At 42.6% G+C, this 14,710-nt stretch overlaps 1 protein-coding gene across 2 annotated transcripts in view; it reads left to right on the top strand.

Annotated features, from left to right (window-relative positions):
• The first annotated feature begins 386 nt into the window (after nucleotides 1–386).
• Nucleotides 387–14,710, top strand: part of FAS (Fas cell surface death receptor) — an 18,157-nt gene continuing 3,833 nt past the window's right edge. The window contains exons 1-6 of one of the 2 annotated variants that reach the window (XM_038408297.2): nucleotides 387–606; nucleotides 7,493–7,655; nucleotides 8,558–8,695; nucleotides 11,874–11,985; nucleotides 14,039–14,097; nucleotides 14,601–14,678. In XM_038408297.2, the coding sequence (XP_038264225.1) occupies nucleotides 466–606; nucleotides 7,493–7,655; nucleotides 8,558–8,695; nucleotides 11,874–11,985; nucleotides 14,039–14,097; nucleotides 14,601–14,678 (691 nt within the window). In that variant the 5' untranslated portion in view covers nucleotides 387–465. The remainder of the gene's footprint in view (nucleotides 607–7,492; nucleotides 7,656–8,557; nucleotides 8,696–11,873; nucleotides 11,986–14,038; nucleotides 14,098–14,600; nucleotides 14,679–14,710) is intronic. The other variant, XM_038408298.2, reaches the window with a different exon arrangement.

A 14,710-nucleotide genomic window follows, 5' to 3' on the forward strand; every position in this document is an offset into this window, starting at 1 on the left:
CAATCCTAGAGGTTGGCAAGCCTAAGCATGTGGCAAGAGACATCCGGGACTCTTTCCAAAACAAGCTGGCCAGATACAAGCATAGCAGGGCCCCGTGCAGGCGCAAGACCGGAGGAATCCGGTGCTGACGTCTAACGATGAGATCAATACAATTGTTTCCCGCTTGTCCACGAGCCTGCTGCTGGGTGAGCGGGGAGCCCATGTGGCACCTTGCAAAGCTGTGGCAACCCCCCCGTGGTGGCTACTGGGAGGAGGATCCTCCCCGCTGCGGCTCTGCCCAACTTCTCCGGCCCAAGCGGTCCCCAGGCGCTCCCTACCCTACGCGGCGCTGCCTCCCCGCTTTTCTTCCCCCAACGCCGGCGCCGGGCACGGGAGCGGGACGGGCGGCGCCTAACCCCGGAGGAGGAGCCTGCCCGCTGGCCGGCACAGCGCGGGGCGGCTGCTGCAGCTGGGCACCAGTGCTCCATGCGCCCCCAGGGGGGACGGCAGCGAGGGCAGCTCCCCGGCGCCACGGCTCACTTTCGCTTTGGAGGGCTTGCCCGGGCACCGCGCCGGCCGGCCGGCGGCAGCATGAGCGCAGGGCTCGTCTTCCTCCGCCTCGTCCTCGTAAGTCCCGTCTCGCCCGGGCCGGGCCGGGCCGGGCCGGGCCGTGCGGGGAGGGGGCCGGGCGGGATTCCCGCGGCTCGGGCGGCCGCTTGTCCGTCTCCCCAGGGCTGCGCCGCTAGCGGGGGCCACCTTCGCGGAGAGTCTCCAGCCCCCTATTCGCGCCGGTGTCTGCCGGGGGACGATGGTCAGGACTTGTCACTTCCCTCGTTCTGCTGGGGTGCACAGCGCGGGACAGAGACCAGCTTCCCGTCCTCGGCGAGGGGAAGCCGGGGGCTCGGCTGGGGCAGCACACGTAGGGAACGCAGGTAAAGCTCGCTCGCTCCCTCGCCTTCGACCATAAACAGTGATCGTTTCTGAGAAGCGAGATCAAGGAGAGATAAAGCCCTGCCTGCTGCGTGGCACAACCGCAATACACAGAAAGCATTCCTGCTTCCTTAGGGCTGGGGCCAATTGACCCAGAGACCATGTGAAGGAGACGTGGCTCGGAAATACTGGTTTGATTTTGGGACTGTTTTAAAAAGGCTAGCTAGGAAGACTCCTGGTAGCCTGTAAAGGGAACTCCTCTATTCGGCTATACTTTTTTCACTTTGGGTCTTTCTGGGGAGTGAAGCAATGCAGTAAAACTGAAGTCTTTCGCTCCCTCACTTGTACTTAAGTTATAAAGGACGCTACATGATACAATAGAGGACAAACTGAATGTTTTTCAGAGTTGGTATGGGGCCCTCTTTTAGTTGGCTTACAAGTGAATTCCTATTTTTGGACAGCTGCTGTTCTATTTTTGAAAGGTTCAGAGTAGCAGCCCTGTTAGTCTATATCTGCAAAAAGAACAGGAATATTTGTGGCACTTTAGAGACTAACAAATTTATTTTAGCCCACGAAAGCTTATGCTCAAATAAATTTGTTAGTCTCTAAGGTGCCACAAGTACTCCTGTTCTATTTTTGAAAATTGACATTTGCCAACACTACACAGTTATCACATCTATTTCCTAGTATAAGAAAACTGTCCCAGCAGTTAGCAATTACTGATCCTTTAATGGTGATCCATGCAAACTGCACACTTGAGATTAAATTAAATAATATTAATGGCCAAACTACTATTGATATCAGTTGGGAGCAGGATTGGGCCCTGAAAATGTGACATCCTCAGTTTATAAAACTTATTTATTATGGCCCCGATCCTGCAAACACTTAAGCACATTCTTGACTTTGCTACCATGAGTAGCCCTATTGAAATCAGCGAGACTGCTCAGGGTAGTAAAGTTAAGCATGTGCTTAAGTATTTGCAGGACTTGAATTTATCATTCCCTTTTTCCAGTCCAGGGAGATACACTGGACCTAAGACTCTTTCTGATGTTTCCCAGCATTTTGTCTGAGGACCATAAGTCTATGAATTGTCCCTCAGTTACTGCTGTCAACTCTCTGAATTATAGTCTTGAATTTCATACGTAAGATCTTCCCACAGCATGGTTACGATTGGCACTGAATGATTGTTTGCGGAGCAGAGGCTAGTATTGAGATGATTGGTGGCAAAATTTTAACAGTAGATTTTATTCATCGCTTGAGGGGTACAAAATTAATTTTGGTAATGCAGTTGTGTGACTCAGTTTATACTATGGAGCTTTACAACTGTGCCACTCCACAAAACACCAAAATATAAATTAAATAGTATAGAGGATGCTTTATATCCAAACAGCGGAAGTGTAAGTTGTGTGTGTCAAAAGGGGAGAAACGCCTTCAGCACACCAATTGCAGAGATGTACTCCAAATATATCATGCTTAAATAGACATAATCACAGTCAAAAATAGATTTGCATCTATATCCTGAATTTATTTAGGTCAAACTGATAGTGTGTAAATGGAACTTCTTCCCATCATCCCTTCCTTCAATATACACAATAGGCTGATGTTTCCATCTAAACCTGGCTCTCTGTCAAATCCCAGTCCCATTAGCCAGAGAGGAAGTAGCTCTCCCACAAACCTATTATTCTCTCTTCCCTGCTTTTTCTAGCATATGATTTTACCACACTTAATAAAAAAATAATAATTTAAGAAAAAGCCCTGCAGTATGTGTCTGGCTGATTAATTTACTTATACCAGAACATGGGAGTAGTTGGGTTTATTAGGCTTTGATCCTGAAAATGATTCCACAGAAGCCAAACACTTTCACTCATCGCACATCAGTTGCAGAAACGGATCCTTAAGCACATAAGATCATGGTCCATCTTACCCAGTGGCCTGTACCAGAGCTTCAGAGGGAGCATACAGAACAGGACAATTATGGAGTGATCCACCCCTATTTTCCACTCCCATCTTTTGGTGGGTGGAGGTTTAGGATTGCCCCAAGCATGGGGCTGTGTCCCTGACCATCTTGGCTAATAGCCATTGATGGACCTATTCTCCTTGAAGTTATCCAGTCCGTTTTTTAACCCAGTAATACTTTAGCTATCACAACATCCCATGACAATAAGTTCCACCGCTTAGTTGTGTGTTGCATGAGAAAGTACTTCCTCTCCTGCCTATTAATTTCATTAGGTGATGCCTAGTTTGATCAGGTGATCCTCCTTAGCCTCTTACTATTCCTTCTCTGTTACCAAAAGACTAATCATAGGCCTGTCCTCATATAAAAAGCAAAGCATAGACCATTTGAAAAAACAGCTGGAGGACACTCGTACAATGATGAGTGTGGTACCAGAACCTATATAAAACAGAATAGAGGAAAAACAACTAAATTTAATAGGAACAGATTTGGGTACCTTGAAAACAGCAAACTAATACTAGCCAATAATTTTCTATTTCATATAGTAAGGTCTTATATTATAATAAATAGCCAATTTCTGAGAATTTAGAAAAGACCTCTTAGAAATTAAGGCCCTCACACTAAAGTGTTTGTTCCACCCATGATACTCCTTATGACTCTAGTAATGCAAAGATTTGTACACGTGCTTAAAATGAATGTACATAAATAGTCAGATTCAAGTCCATTGGATGACTCATGTGTAAAGTTAATCTTATCATAAGTGTTTGCATAACTGGGTCTGTATTTGCACAATATGTTTACCTATTCTACTGCTAAGATGAATTTCTGTTTTCTCCTACTTTCATGCAATACACTGAACAACCAGGAAATGCTGAAAGGTGAACTGCAATATAGTGTGTACAAGAAAAAAAACAGATCATAAGCTTCCCTTGAATCTTCCATTTTGACATCCGGCCACAGAGTAGCAACAATGAGATAGAAGCTGTTAGTGTTGCTGCAAGTCTTAACAATAGACAGTAATAATTAATAAATGTGCATTGAGAAAGAACTCCAAAAAATCAACAGAACACTCGTGTGATACAAGGATGTGTTATTACCCCACTGTCCAGGTGTGGAAACTGAGATAAGAGATTAATGCCAACATTTTCAAATTTGATCTTGTTTGGGGGGACTAGGGTTTAGACCCCCATGAATCTGATTTCCAGTCTGATTACTGAACACACACATATCCTATTAACCTCAGCACCAAAGATACACAGATTCTAGGGGTTTCACACCACTGTAACTGTGTTGACTTCACAACATTAAACTCAATTCCTCTTTCTGGCCCTGCTGGTTCTCATGACTCAAGTGCGCTGAAAACTTTGGAACATGAGGAACTGTCACTTTGAGTGGTTGCTTCACTGATAACTGTGCATTTCATCTTCGTGTGAAAAAAGAAAAGGATAGATGAAAGAGAGCAAAAAGAGGAGGGAGTGGAAAGAGAAAAATGTGCTACTGGAAACTGAATCAGAGCACAGTTGCCAACTTTCACACGGTAAATAAGCCCCCCAACTTGCACAATAAGCCAAAAATTAAGCTAATCTCATTTCAAAACAAGCCAATCCCTAAGAACCCCAACACTTTTTGTGACTAGATCCCCCCGGTGTGCAGTCTGAGACTGTGGTGGGCCTGCTGTGCACCCCTGACGCTCTCCCGCCCTTGCCCCTGTTTGCACCTTGCCCCTGCTTGCCGGGAGCCAATCAAAAAAGAAGAAGCAACAAGCTACAAGTCCCAAACTAGCCCACAAGCAATTCACAATCCAATTAAGCCAAAAACAAGCCCAATTTCTGCATGTTTTTTTGCCGGTTTGGCATGTCTGGACCAGAGAGCACCTGCTATAGTAAGAAGTCTGCTTCATCTAAAAGAGTGCAAGGAAAGGATCCATTTGCCAAACAATATAAAATTACCACCTGTTTGACAGTTCCATCGTGATAGGATTAATGTAAGCTTTTTAATTTGCAAAAGAAAAAATTCATTAAAATAGCAAAAGGAGGATAAACTGTTCATAAAATCATCATTTGTGAAAGAACTACGAAGAGTAAACATCAGAACATAAACAAAACTTCCCACGTCTTGCTATCCAACACCAAAGCAAGGAAATCTCCTCTCCCCCTTTTTAAATTTCTTGAAAGCCCCTAATGAGCTATGTGCACTTGCTGCTGTTTGACTGATGCAAGGATAGATGGGAGGTTTTGAATGGGTTAAAATTATGGCCCCAAATGAATAGATGCAGATGCATGCTTCCATGTGAGGATGGGAAATTAATGAAAGAAGAGAATGGGTGACTGAGAGAAAGCAGAGAATTTCTTTTAAACTTACTATTTAAGCAATTGTCCATCACTATCTGGGTCTGACGTACAAATATTGTATGTATTATGACTATGGTAGGGTTAGAACATTATGCCCCTCATAGTGTTTCCTCTGAAGTCTTCCACTGGTGGGAAGTGTTCCTCCTGTGTAAGAGACCTGGGATATTGTCCACAAATCACCCGGATCCCGGAGGAGCCACTAGGCCCTCAGTGGCTCTGCCTCGGCTCTGTAGGTAGCTTGGCTTAATTGCCACACTGCCACGGACTCCCCAACTGGTGCCTGCCATTGGAACCCACTTCTATGGCTCTGAAAGAAGGTTAATGCCTAGAAGATCAATTGGAATTGGAATTGATAATCTGGCCCAAATTATGATTTCAAAGGGTTTTTCTGGGGTTAGTTGCCCCTACTTATTTTGTTCCTACTGGATGTTCAGACTTTTAGTTTAAAAAATGGCATTTATGTTAGATTAGGAAAAGAACAAAAATAAGCCTCCATGAGTCATTCTAGGCTGAAAGCATACATTGTATACATCTGTTTGTATGAAAACAGATTCAAAAGCACCTATCATCCCCTTAATGCATGTGTGTATCTTCAGTTATTGTCACTGAGTGATATGGGTACTACTGGGGACATGAGTGGTTTCCCAAGCATACCATCAAATTGTGTTAACATTAGTATTCCTTTTGTTATTAGTAAAGAAATTTTAATTTCAGAGGACTGAATATCATGTGGGAGTGGCAATTCTAAGGAGAATCAAAAGAAAAAAAATAAAGTGACTCTAGGATATAAAGAAATATTCTGGAAAATTTAGAATGTCACTTTGGGGATGAGGGGAAGCAAAAAAGGAAGAGTATCAGATGTAGGGCAATGTATAAAGTTTCCGTGTGCAGTGCCTATGTGATGCTACTTGAAAGACAGATCCTGAGAAGTAGTCCACACTTAATTCTGTATTTCCTAATATAATATCTGTGGTAACAAATTGATTCTCTATATGTTACTATACATTATGTTTCTGTCTTTCCTTATTGTATCAATAAGGGGGCGGTTTTGGTGGTTTTGAGGAGAGTTCTGAGTTCATGCATGCACGTAATAGACACTAGAAAGGTTTGTTAGTGTGGTTTTTGCGTAGTTATCAGTTATTTGCTTTGCACGTGTCTAGCATTTAGAAAGTTATATTACAATAACCTATTTTATCCTGTTTTCTACCCCATTCTTTACACCTTTTTCTTTTCATGTTCATCTTGTATTTGCTCCTTCTCTAATGTCCTTCACTTTCTGTCCCTAGAACTAAGTGGCATTTGTAGTAACACTATACATTTGGCTCACTGATTCTTGCTCCACTGTATGCTCTCCCTGTGTTTATCTTTCTATTCCACACTGTATCCTCCTTTTCAAAATGATAGCTGCTTGGCTTGATACTCTGGCGCTGATTCTCCTCTCTCTCTCACATTGGTGTCAATCAATATTACCTCCTCTGAATTGCTGGAACTGCACCTATTACTGTTATAAAAGAGTAAAGGAGAGCAGAATCAGGCCCAGTGTGTATGAGAATAAATATTTCTGGAACATGAACAGTTTCTCAGAGCAAGAAGGGGACTTTAGGCACAGCCCTGAGCAAGGAATGATGGCTCAACTACATGCCCAGAGAGCTGCTCTGAGAAGCATTCTGACTCAGAAACCCCTCTGAGTCACAGCCCTCCTGTTTGTGGACAGCATCATAATTTCCTTCAGGTCTACTCACAGTGTAGCCCCATTTACACCTGTGCGCTGCACCTGTGGTCAGGATAGCCCAAGTAGGTGGATTAAGGACATTCTACTTCCATTTTACTTCCTTGAGCCTATGTCAGACCTGCTAACCTGCAGGCTTCCAGACCCTTCTGTAGGTCCTAGCAAAGCAGTCAGTCAGAGCTGCTGCAAGCGCTGGGGGACATGAACACCCACATCCCTGCAATGCTCTTACAGCACTCAGAGCAACTTCTGGTTCCCAGAGCCAATCGCCTCACAGGCCTGGAAGGAGGCAATGATCCTGTCACTGCGGCATCTTTGTGTAGGGTGACCCCTGAGATATGGAACACACAATGAGATATTGTTTTCCCCCTTTCCCCTCCCCACCTCTCCTCCAACCCTTGCTGTGGGGTACTGCTCCCACACCTTCATCCACTCCTCTCTCAGGGTCTAGTTCTACTGTGGCCCAATCTACAAGTAGCAGGAGGACAGGGTAGAAAGGCAGAGTGTGAGCAATTTTCCCACACCTATAATTTTACTGTTCTCTCCTAGGTGTTTGGCTGGACTGTTGGATCACAGTGGGACAGTGATGTACCTGCTGCACACACAATATATGATAAGCTGTCTATAAAGAGGAATATTTCTAAAAGGGAACTTAAATGTGGAGAGAGAGAATATGCTGCAGAAAATATCTGCTGTAAGGAGTGTGCACCTGGTAGGTATCATTTTAAAATAATTTACTGAAAAATAAAGAGGTGAGTGGAAATGGCCACAGGCAGAACGGCATACTGCTTGATAAATACCCTACATAAGAGGTAGTCAATAGGTGGACTGTAGGCCACCAGACACTTTTGAATGGATCCCAAAAATAAAAATAATTGACTACCCCTGCTCTACATGCTGTAGCTTCTACTGGGACACAGTGTTACAGGGCCTTCCTCTGGCCCCCAAGTGACAGGACTACATTGGCTTCATATTTTCATTCGGAAATCTCTTGGGCACTAAAAACTGTATTCTATGGATTGGTCTCTAACTTTCTTGTATTTATGCTGTTTCCCTAAAGATGTATATGATTATTCCATGCTATGCTAGCACTTTCACATGATCTGTTCCAAGCCTAGCTAGAACGCAGAATCGTAGAAAACACACATATTTACTGAGTTCATGCCAATAACTTTCCATGGATTTCAGACAAGTCCGTGTAAGCTACTTGGATTCATAGAAAAGCACTGGGATATTGACATGCACAATTTTGAAGGAGGTAAAAAAATGCGTTCATGCTCTTTTGCTCACATGATTCCCCATTTATACCTGTGAATGCATATTTTCATTGAACATATCATTTGTTTAGTAAATTTTCCTTCTTGTTTTTAATAATTAGAATTTTAAATCCAACCCTGAATATGCTACATTACCAAAAGTCTTGTATGGATAGATACCCATATAATTTATCTGTAGCATTTAGAAAGTGTTGATCCTGTCATTATTCATAAATTAGAAAGGTTAAGAGATGAAGAGAAATAGAAAATCTGAAGCAGATCTTCCAGCTGACAACTTCTGGGTAGAGATACTGCAACTTTCATTCTTTTTTTTTTTTCTTTTTTCTTTTTTTAACAGGTTCAGTTAAACTTGCTGATTGCACAAAGGACAACAAAACCTCAAATTGTAAACCATGCGAAGAAGGATCAACATTCATGGATCATAACAATTCCCTCCATATGTGCAGAAGGTGCGAGTCATGTGACTCTGAACTTGGTATGTCTGTAAAATAGCAACTCAAGCAATAAAAACGTTCCATAGGACAAGACTGGGGAGTTACTACAAGCTTTGAGTAAGGGATAGCATATAGTTATGATGTCCCAGGAATAGACCAGGGAGGAAATTGTGACAGAGTTACAATTTGGTCCCTGGATCCCCTTTTCTCTGCAGGGGTGGAGGGAATATGCCATGGCAGTGCTTTTCCTGAGCAATTGTTCAGGTGCACTGGTTGACACTTTGAGAGGAAACAGAATTAAGGCTCTGTCCACTCCCCACCCACCTGTGTTGGAGGGCAAGTAGAAGTCTCTGGAGGTGGCTCTTTTGCCCACAGTGTGACATGTGATTTGGGTAGTTCACTATGACATTCTGGGGTGCAAACTAGACTAGTGAGGGGTTGTTACCACTTACCTTGCAACGTTGGCTGCCTCACAATGCTGTGGGCCCCTCACAAAGACAAACAGTGTGCATGAGTATCTGTATATAGCTGCAACCTGCCAGTAACACTCCAGTCAAACTCCAGCTTCCACTCGCCTTGGTTACCACTTGCAGGGTGGCTTCAACACATTCCCAGTTCCACATTTGCCCCCCAGAATGTGTGTTCTATTCTGTCCAGCCCTCTCCTGAACAGTCAGGTATTATAGATCCATTGCCTCTGTAAGTGGTCAAATCATAGGACTGGAAGGGACCTTGAGAGATCATCTAGTCCAGTCCCCTGAACTTATGGCAGGACTAAATATTATCTAGACCATCCCTGACAGATGTTTGTCTATCCTGCTCTTAAAAATCTCCAATGATAGAGATTCTACAACCCCCCCCAGGCAATTTATTCCAGAGCTTAACCACCCTGACAGGAAGTTTTTCCTAATGTCCAACCTAAACCTCCCTTGCTTCAATTTAAGCATATTGCTTCTTGTCCTATCCTCAGAGGTTAAGAAAAACAATTTTTCTTCCTCCTCCTTGTAACAACCTTTTACATACTCAGTTTAAACACAAACTGGATTAATTTTAATTTTGATTTTAATTTTGATTAAAGAATAAAACAAGTTTACTTAACTACAAAGAGATGGGTTCTTAAGTGAGTACAAGTATAAGGCATTAAAGTCAGAAATGGCTACAAGAAAAGTAAAGATAAAATGCTTTCTGGTAACTACAAGTTAACAAACTAGACTTGGTTTGCCCCCTCTCTTTTATAGTCCAGCCACCCTTTGAAATGCATTTTCCTCAGAGTTACCCCTAGATCAAGCTGTGATGGTGGAGGCTTGGGGTCTCGTGGTAAAAGAGGTTCCATGTTGTTAAAATGTTAGAATTGATCTATTCCTGCCCCCCTCTTTGCTGCCAAAGTATGGCCACTTTAAAGGTGATGGCCAGTCAACTTTGACACTTGGCTAGAGGCATCAGCTTGTCCTTTGTCTTCGAGAAACTGGTTACCCACTCCCCAAACTTGTCTGGTAAACACATTTCAATTGTAACTTCAGCTTATGTTCATAACTGTACATATGTCATTATGTGCATTACACTATGATATGATTGACCAGTGAGTTATTAGTTTTCAAATAATACCTCACAAGGCATATTCTGTACAATGATTATTACAATAGTGTGTAGGGTCAGAATACAGGGGTGCGGTTGGTCACACTCACCTTATGCTCTGGAGTCCCTTTTTTTGGCATTTACCTTGTCTCACAATCTGATCCACAGTGAAACCATTTTAGATATATTCAAAGGTTTTTGGGTGTTAACAAAAGATACACCAAAACCAATGTTTCTATTTAATATCTCGCTTACAGAAGTTACCTTGAATCGTTCCTTATGATTAAAAAAAACCCACACATATTAGACAATGTGAGATACAACTTCATTTTCTCACAGACACACAGTTTTGAGTGTTTTAAAATGGACAAACGCACCCATGACACAAAGCAACCATCTGGGAGAACACAAACCTGCTCCCACTCTAGTCCTCACTGAAGCAGGTTTGCAGCTGCTTCTTCTCAAATTCAAAGGTGCTGCATAAGCAACACATAGTAGAATCTGTGCATCATAATATGAGGCATTTGAGGAAACTCATTTGAAAGTGGCTGAGAGAGAGAGAAAAAGTCACATCAAAGAGTTGAAAATCCTTAGTTTACAAAGAGTTTCCAATAAGGAATTGTTGTATTAATTTTAAATGAATTTAAACGTCATTTTAAAGTTATTAGAGGCTCAGGACCCTGAGCATCCAAAAGGGTTTTGCGCTTGATTGTGTCTGGCCCTCTGGCTGTGCAAGTGTGGGGGGGGGGCACACAGAGGTTTCTCTTGCAGCCACATCACAACCCTTGGTGGCTGTTGAAATTGGCATTTTTAGGTGGGAACTGGGGTTCAGTTCCAGCAGCATGTCTTTTTTCCTTTAATCTCTCTCAAGGTACTGACAAGGTCTCCACTCACTATCTGAGTTCCTGCCTCACCAGGGACTCAAATAGTTGTCAGCTACAGAAAATATTTTTTAGACATCATCTTCAGATCTAGGTGTGTTACTGGTACTGTGTGGGTATCTCTTGCTGTTATAAGATCTCTGCAGTCAGGTCAATCTTACTAGCCAATGATGGATAAAAGTTGACTTTAAATAGCAAGAGCTTAGTAGAAGAAAACTAAACTAGTTCAAACCAGGCCAAACAGAGTGACTTGGCCCTGCCCAACTTGTCTGTTTTACCCAATGTCCAGTCCAAATAAGTAGACGGACATCAGGGAACTGCACCAGGGGATGAGTCCAGCAGATGATGCAGGAGATGCACAGGGAATCATTATAGAAGTGGCAACTGATTATGCAGGAGACCAGACCATTAATTATATAAAGCATCATAGAATGATGAATGAAAACAAAACAGCCAGTATTTTGTAATGTTATATACTAGTCCCCTTCCAGTAAAGCAAGTACTTATTGTCAGCTGTTTTTTTCGCAGCATGTGCTTGCAGAGGACTCCTTCCTTCCCTCCTCTTCCCAGTATCACACAATCAGAAGGAGCATGTAGAAAACAATATGGTGATGCTTGCTTTTATGACCGGCTCACAGCAACAGATTGATGCACACAGCAACAGAGCTAAAAGCAATAGGTCTGAGCATAGCATTTGCTAATGGTACACTAAAATAGAGTACCACCTTCTTCTAATTGAAGAAAACTCTTGGGATTTTTTTTAGGTTTGGAAGTTGCACAAACTTGTACCGTCACTCAGAACACAAAATGCAGGTGTAAACAACACTATTTTTGCAATTCTTCCAACTCATGTCATCATTGCGACCCATGCAGCAAGTAAGTTTGAGGTCTTTATTATTTAACTATTCAAATGGTTTGTTGTTTAATGTGAATTATCCAGGCTCAGCCAGTTTTTCAATATCAATGTGGCTTCTAAGGCATTGTTTAGATTAGGAAAGAAGTCAATTTAGCTCACTTAACTCAATTGAAAATCCCACATGGATATAAACACAGTTAAACACCTTTTAACTCCATTTTAGTGGTCAAGTTATAGCCTAACAAGGTTTTCAGATGAATTAGGCTAGTTCTATAGAACTCATTCATTTAGGGGAAAAAAACACTTTTTTTTTTTCTAGTCTGGACAAGGCCTAAAATTTTATAGGTACCCATCTGCATGGACAGTTACCACAATTGGGTGCAAATGTCTGTATGCATTTGAATGCACAAATCTGCACACAAATTTAGAGGCCACTTTTAATAATTCCCACTCCAAGTTTTTTGAGTTTTGTCTTTGTGTATTCTGTTTGGATGGGTTTCCATGTCAGAAGGTTATGGAATGATGGATTGGATGGGTAAGTAAGTAGAGTTGGAAGGTCTCGCAATATCAGAGGGTGACAGTCTGTAGAGGAAGAGAACTTCAGGGAAAGCAGCAGGTGCCTTTTATAGGATCTTCTGACAAATTCCTTTCGACTCAGACCTCTCTATTCTCCCCCCCCCAGGAAGTGACATCACTCATTTTAGAAAGACAAGATGGGTGAGGTATTATATTTGTCCATAAAGGATATTGCGTAACCCATCTTGTCTATCTAATATTCTGGTACCAACACAGCTACAACAACTCTGCATACATCTCATTTTAGTCACAAAGCAAGTATAGTGCATACAGATTTGGTATTCCTTCATTTACTGATGAAAATTAATTTTCTTCAGAAATCTAAAATTATGAAACTCAGGTTTTAGAGCGATTTTGGCTGAAGGAATGAATCCCTCAGCATTTTAGTTTTCTGGTATGAGTTTTCTAAATCTCTAATTTTGGGTCTTTGTCACACACTGACTGCATCCTACACTGGGGCATTGGCAGATTGAGAAATGAGTTTGGTTCCTGTTCATAAACAGTCATGTAGCCCTGGTGCAACAGGAATTCTCTGTATGTCTGCACTGCAATTAGATACCCACAGCTGGCCCATGCCAGCTGATTCAGGCTAAGGAGCTCAGGCTAAGAGGCTGTTTGATTGCAGTGTAGAAGTTTGGGCTTAGGCTGCAGCTCAGAGATCCTCCCACCTTGCAGGGTCCTAGACCCAGGCTCCAGCCCTACTGTCTACACCACAGTTTAATAGGCTCTTAGCCAGATTATTTTAGCCCGAGTCAGCTGGAGCAGGCCAGCCACAGGTGTCTAAATGTACTGTAGGCATACCCTCTGTTTCCTGCTGCATGACTGTTTGATTACCATATCTGTTGTGAATAAGGCCAGCATGCTTTTCAGTTTTATCAAGGTGTGCGCCCCCCCCCTCCCCCACCCAGCTATTAGTGGATGTAAGCACTTGTGCTTTTGTTATTGGGCACCTTCATGGGTGGAACTGTTTCTGCCTCTCCCAAATCATCTCTTTCCTAATCTCTCCCTACTTTTAAAAAGCAAGTAAAAAACTTTATTCCAAAGGTGTTTGGGTTATTTTGAAGTAGCGCTGTTGGTCCTTTCTTTATTGCCTTTCTCTTCACTCCTTTTTCTCTATTAGGCTCCCTCCCTTCTTTTATCTGGCGGATATTTTTTATTGTGTTTCATTGGGTTTTATCATGGCATACAGCACCCTGAGCTGCTCACAAGGCCGTGTGGGTGCACTCTGTAAATAATGGTTTTAACATCATTTACATTATGACTTATAGGAAACTGGACAAGAATCCCTAGAGACTAAATATAACAACGTTGGAGGACAAGAGAGACACTTCTTCCTCCCTACTAAATTCAAAATTCCAATTTCTCACTACATTAAAAGCCAGCTGGTAACAGTGTGGGGGGCATGGATAACTTTGCCTTCTTTTCATGACAGATTGTGGTGTTTTTCTATTGTTAAATTACTATTAAATACATACATATTTTTCATATTTTCTCTAGGTGTGAAAATGGCGCAATTGAAAAAGTATGCACCCCGACAACAAATACCATATGCAAAAGTGAGAATGAATTACTTAATCTTGGTATCTCCACAGGTAGTCAGTTGGATACAGCGGAATCAGCTATGCAGTGTAGGCCAGATTGTGTGTGTTAGGCCCAAGGTGGAGCAAGCATGAAGCTGCACCAACATATAAAATGCTTCCTGGGGACACCTGGTATGCAGGGAGAGCACATCCATGGCTGCACAAGGGTAGAACATGGCTTCCAGTCCATGACCGTAGAGTGGCCTCTACTGTAGGGAACAGTAACGGGGAGCAGTCCCTGTTGACAGGAGAGAACAGGAATCATTTTTGTGTCTTGCCCTGGCAGAGGGATGCAAGAAGCAGAGAGGGAAGACTCCTTGCACCTCACCGGTTGCCTCCCCACACAGCACACATCTATACAAGGGCCTTCCAGAGTCTGGCCTTTATAATCCTGTGAAGGGTTCCAAGTGTGTTGTTGTATTGCACTGTTTTTCTGTGCTTTGCTTTTATGTAAATTTTACAATGCTCTAAATTATCAGGAAACGTCTGGTGGATTTATCTAGTGGTTGGGATTGTCATCGCTATTGCATCACTATCAGCCATAGCAGCGTACTGTTGTAAGTTAATCTCTTTTCTTCATCCATACTGT

Source organism: Dermochelys coriacea, chromosome 7 (genome assembly GCF_009764565.3).
Source record: "Dermochelys coriacea isolate rDerCor1 chromosome 7, rDerCor1.pri.v4, whole genome shotgun sequence".
Classification (NCBI taxonomy): Eukaryota; Metazoa; Chordata; order Testudines; family Dermochelyidae; genus Dermochelys; species Dermochelys coriacea.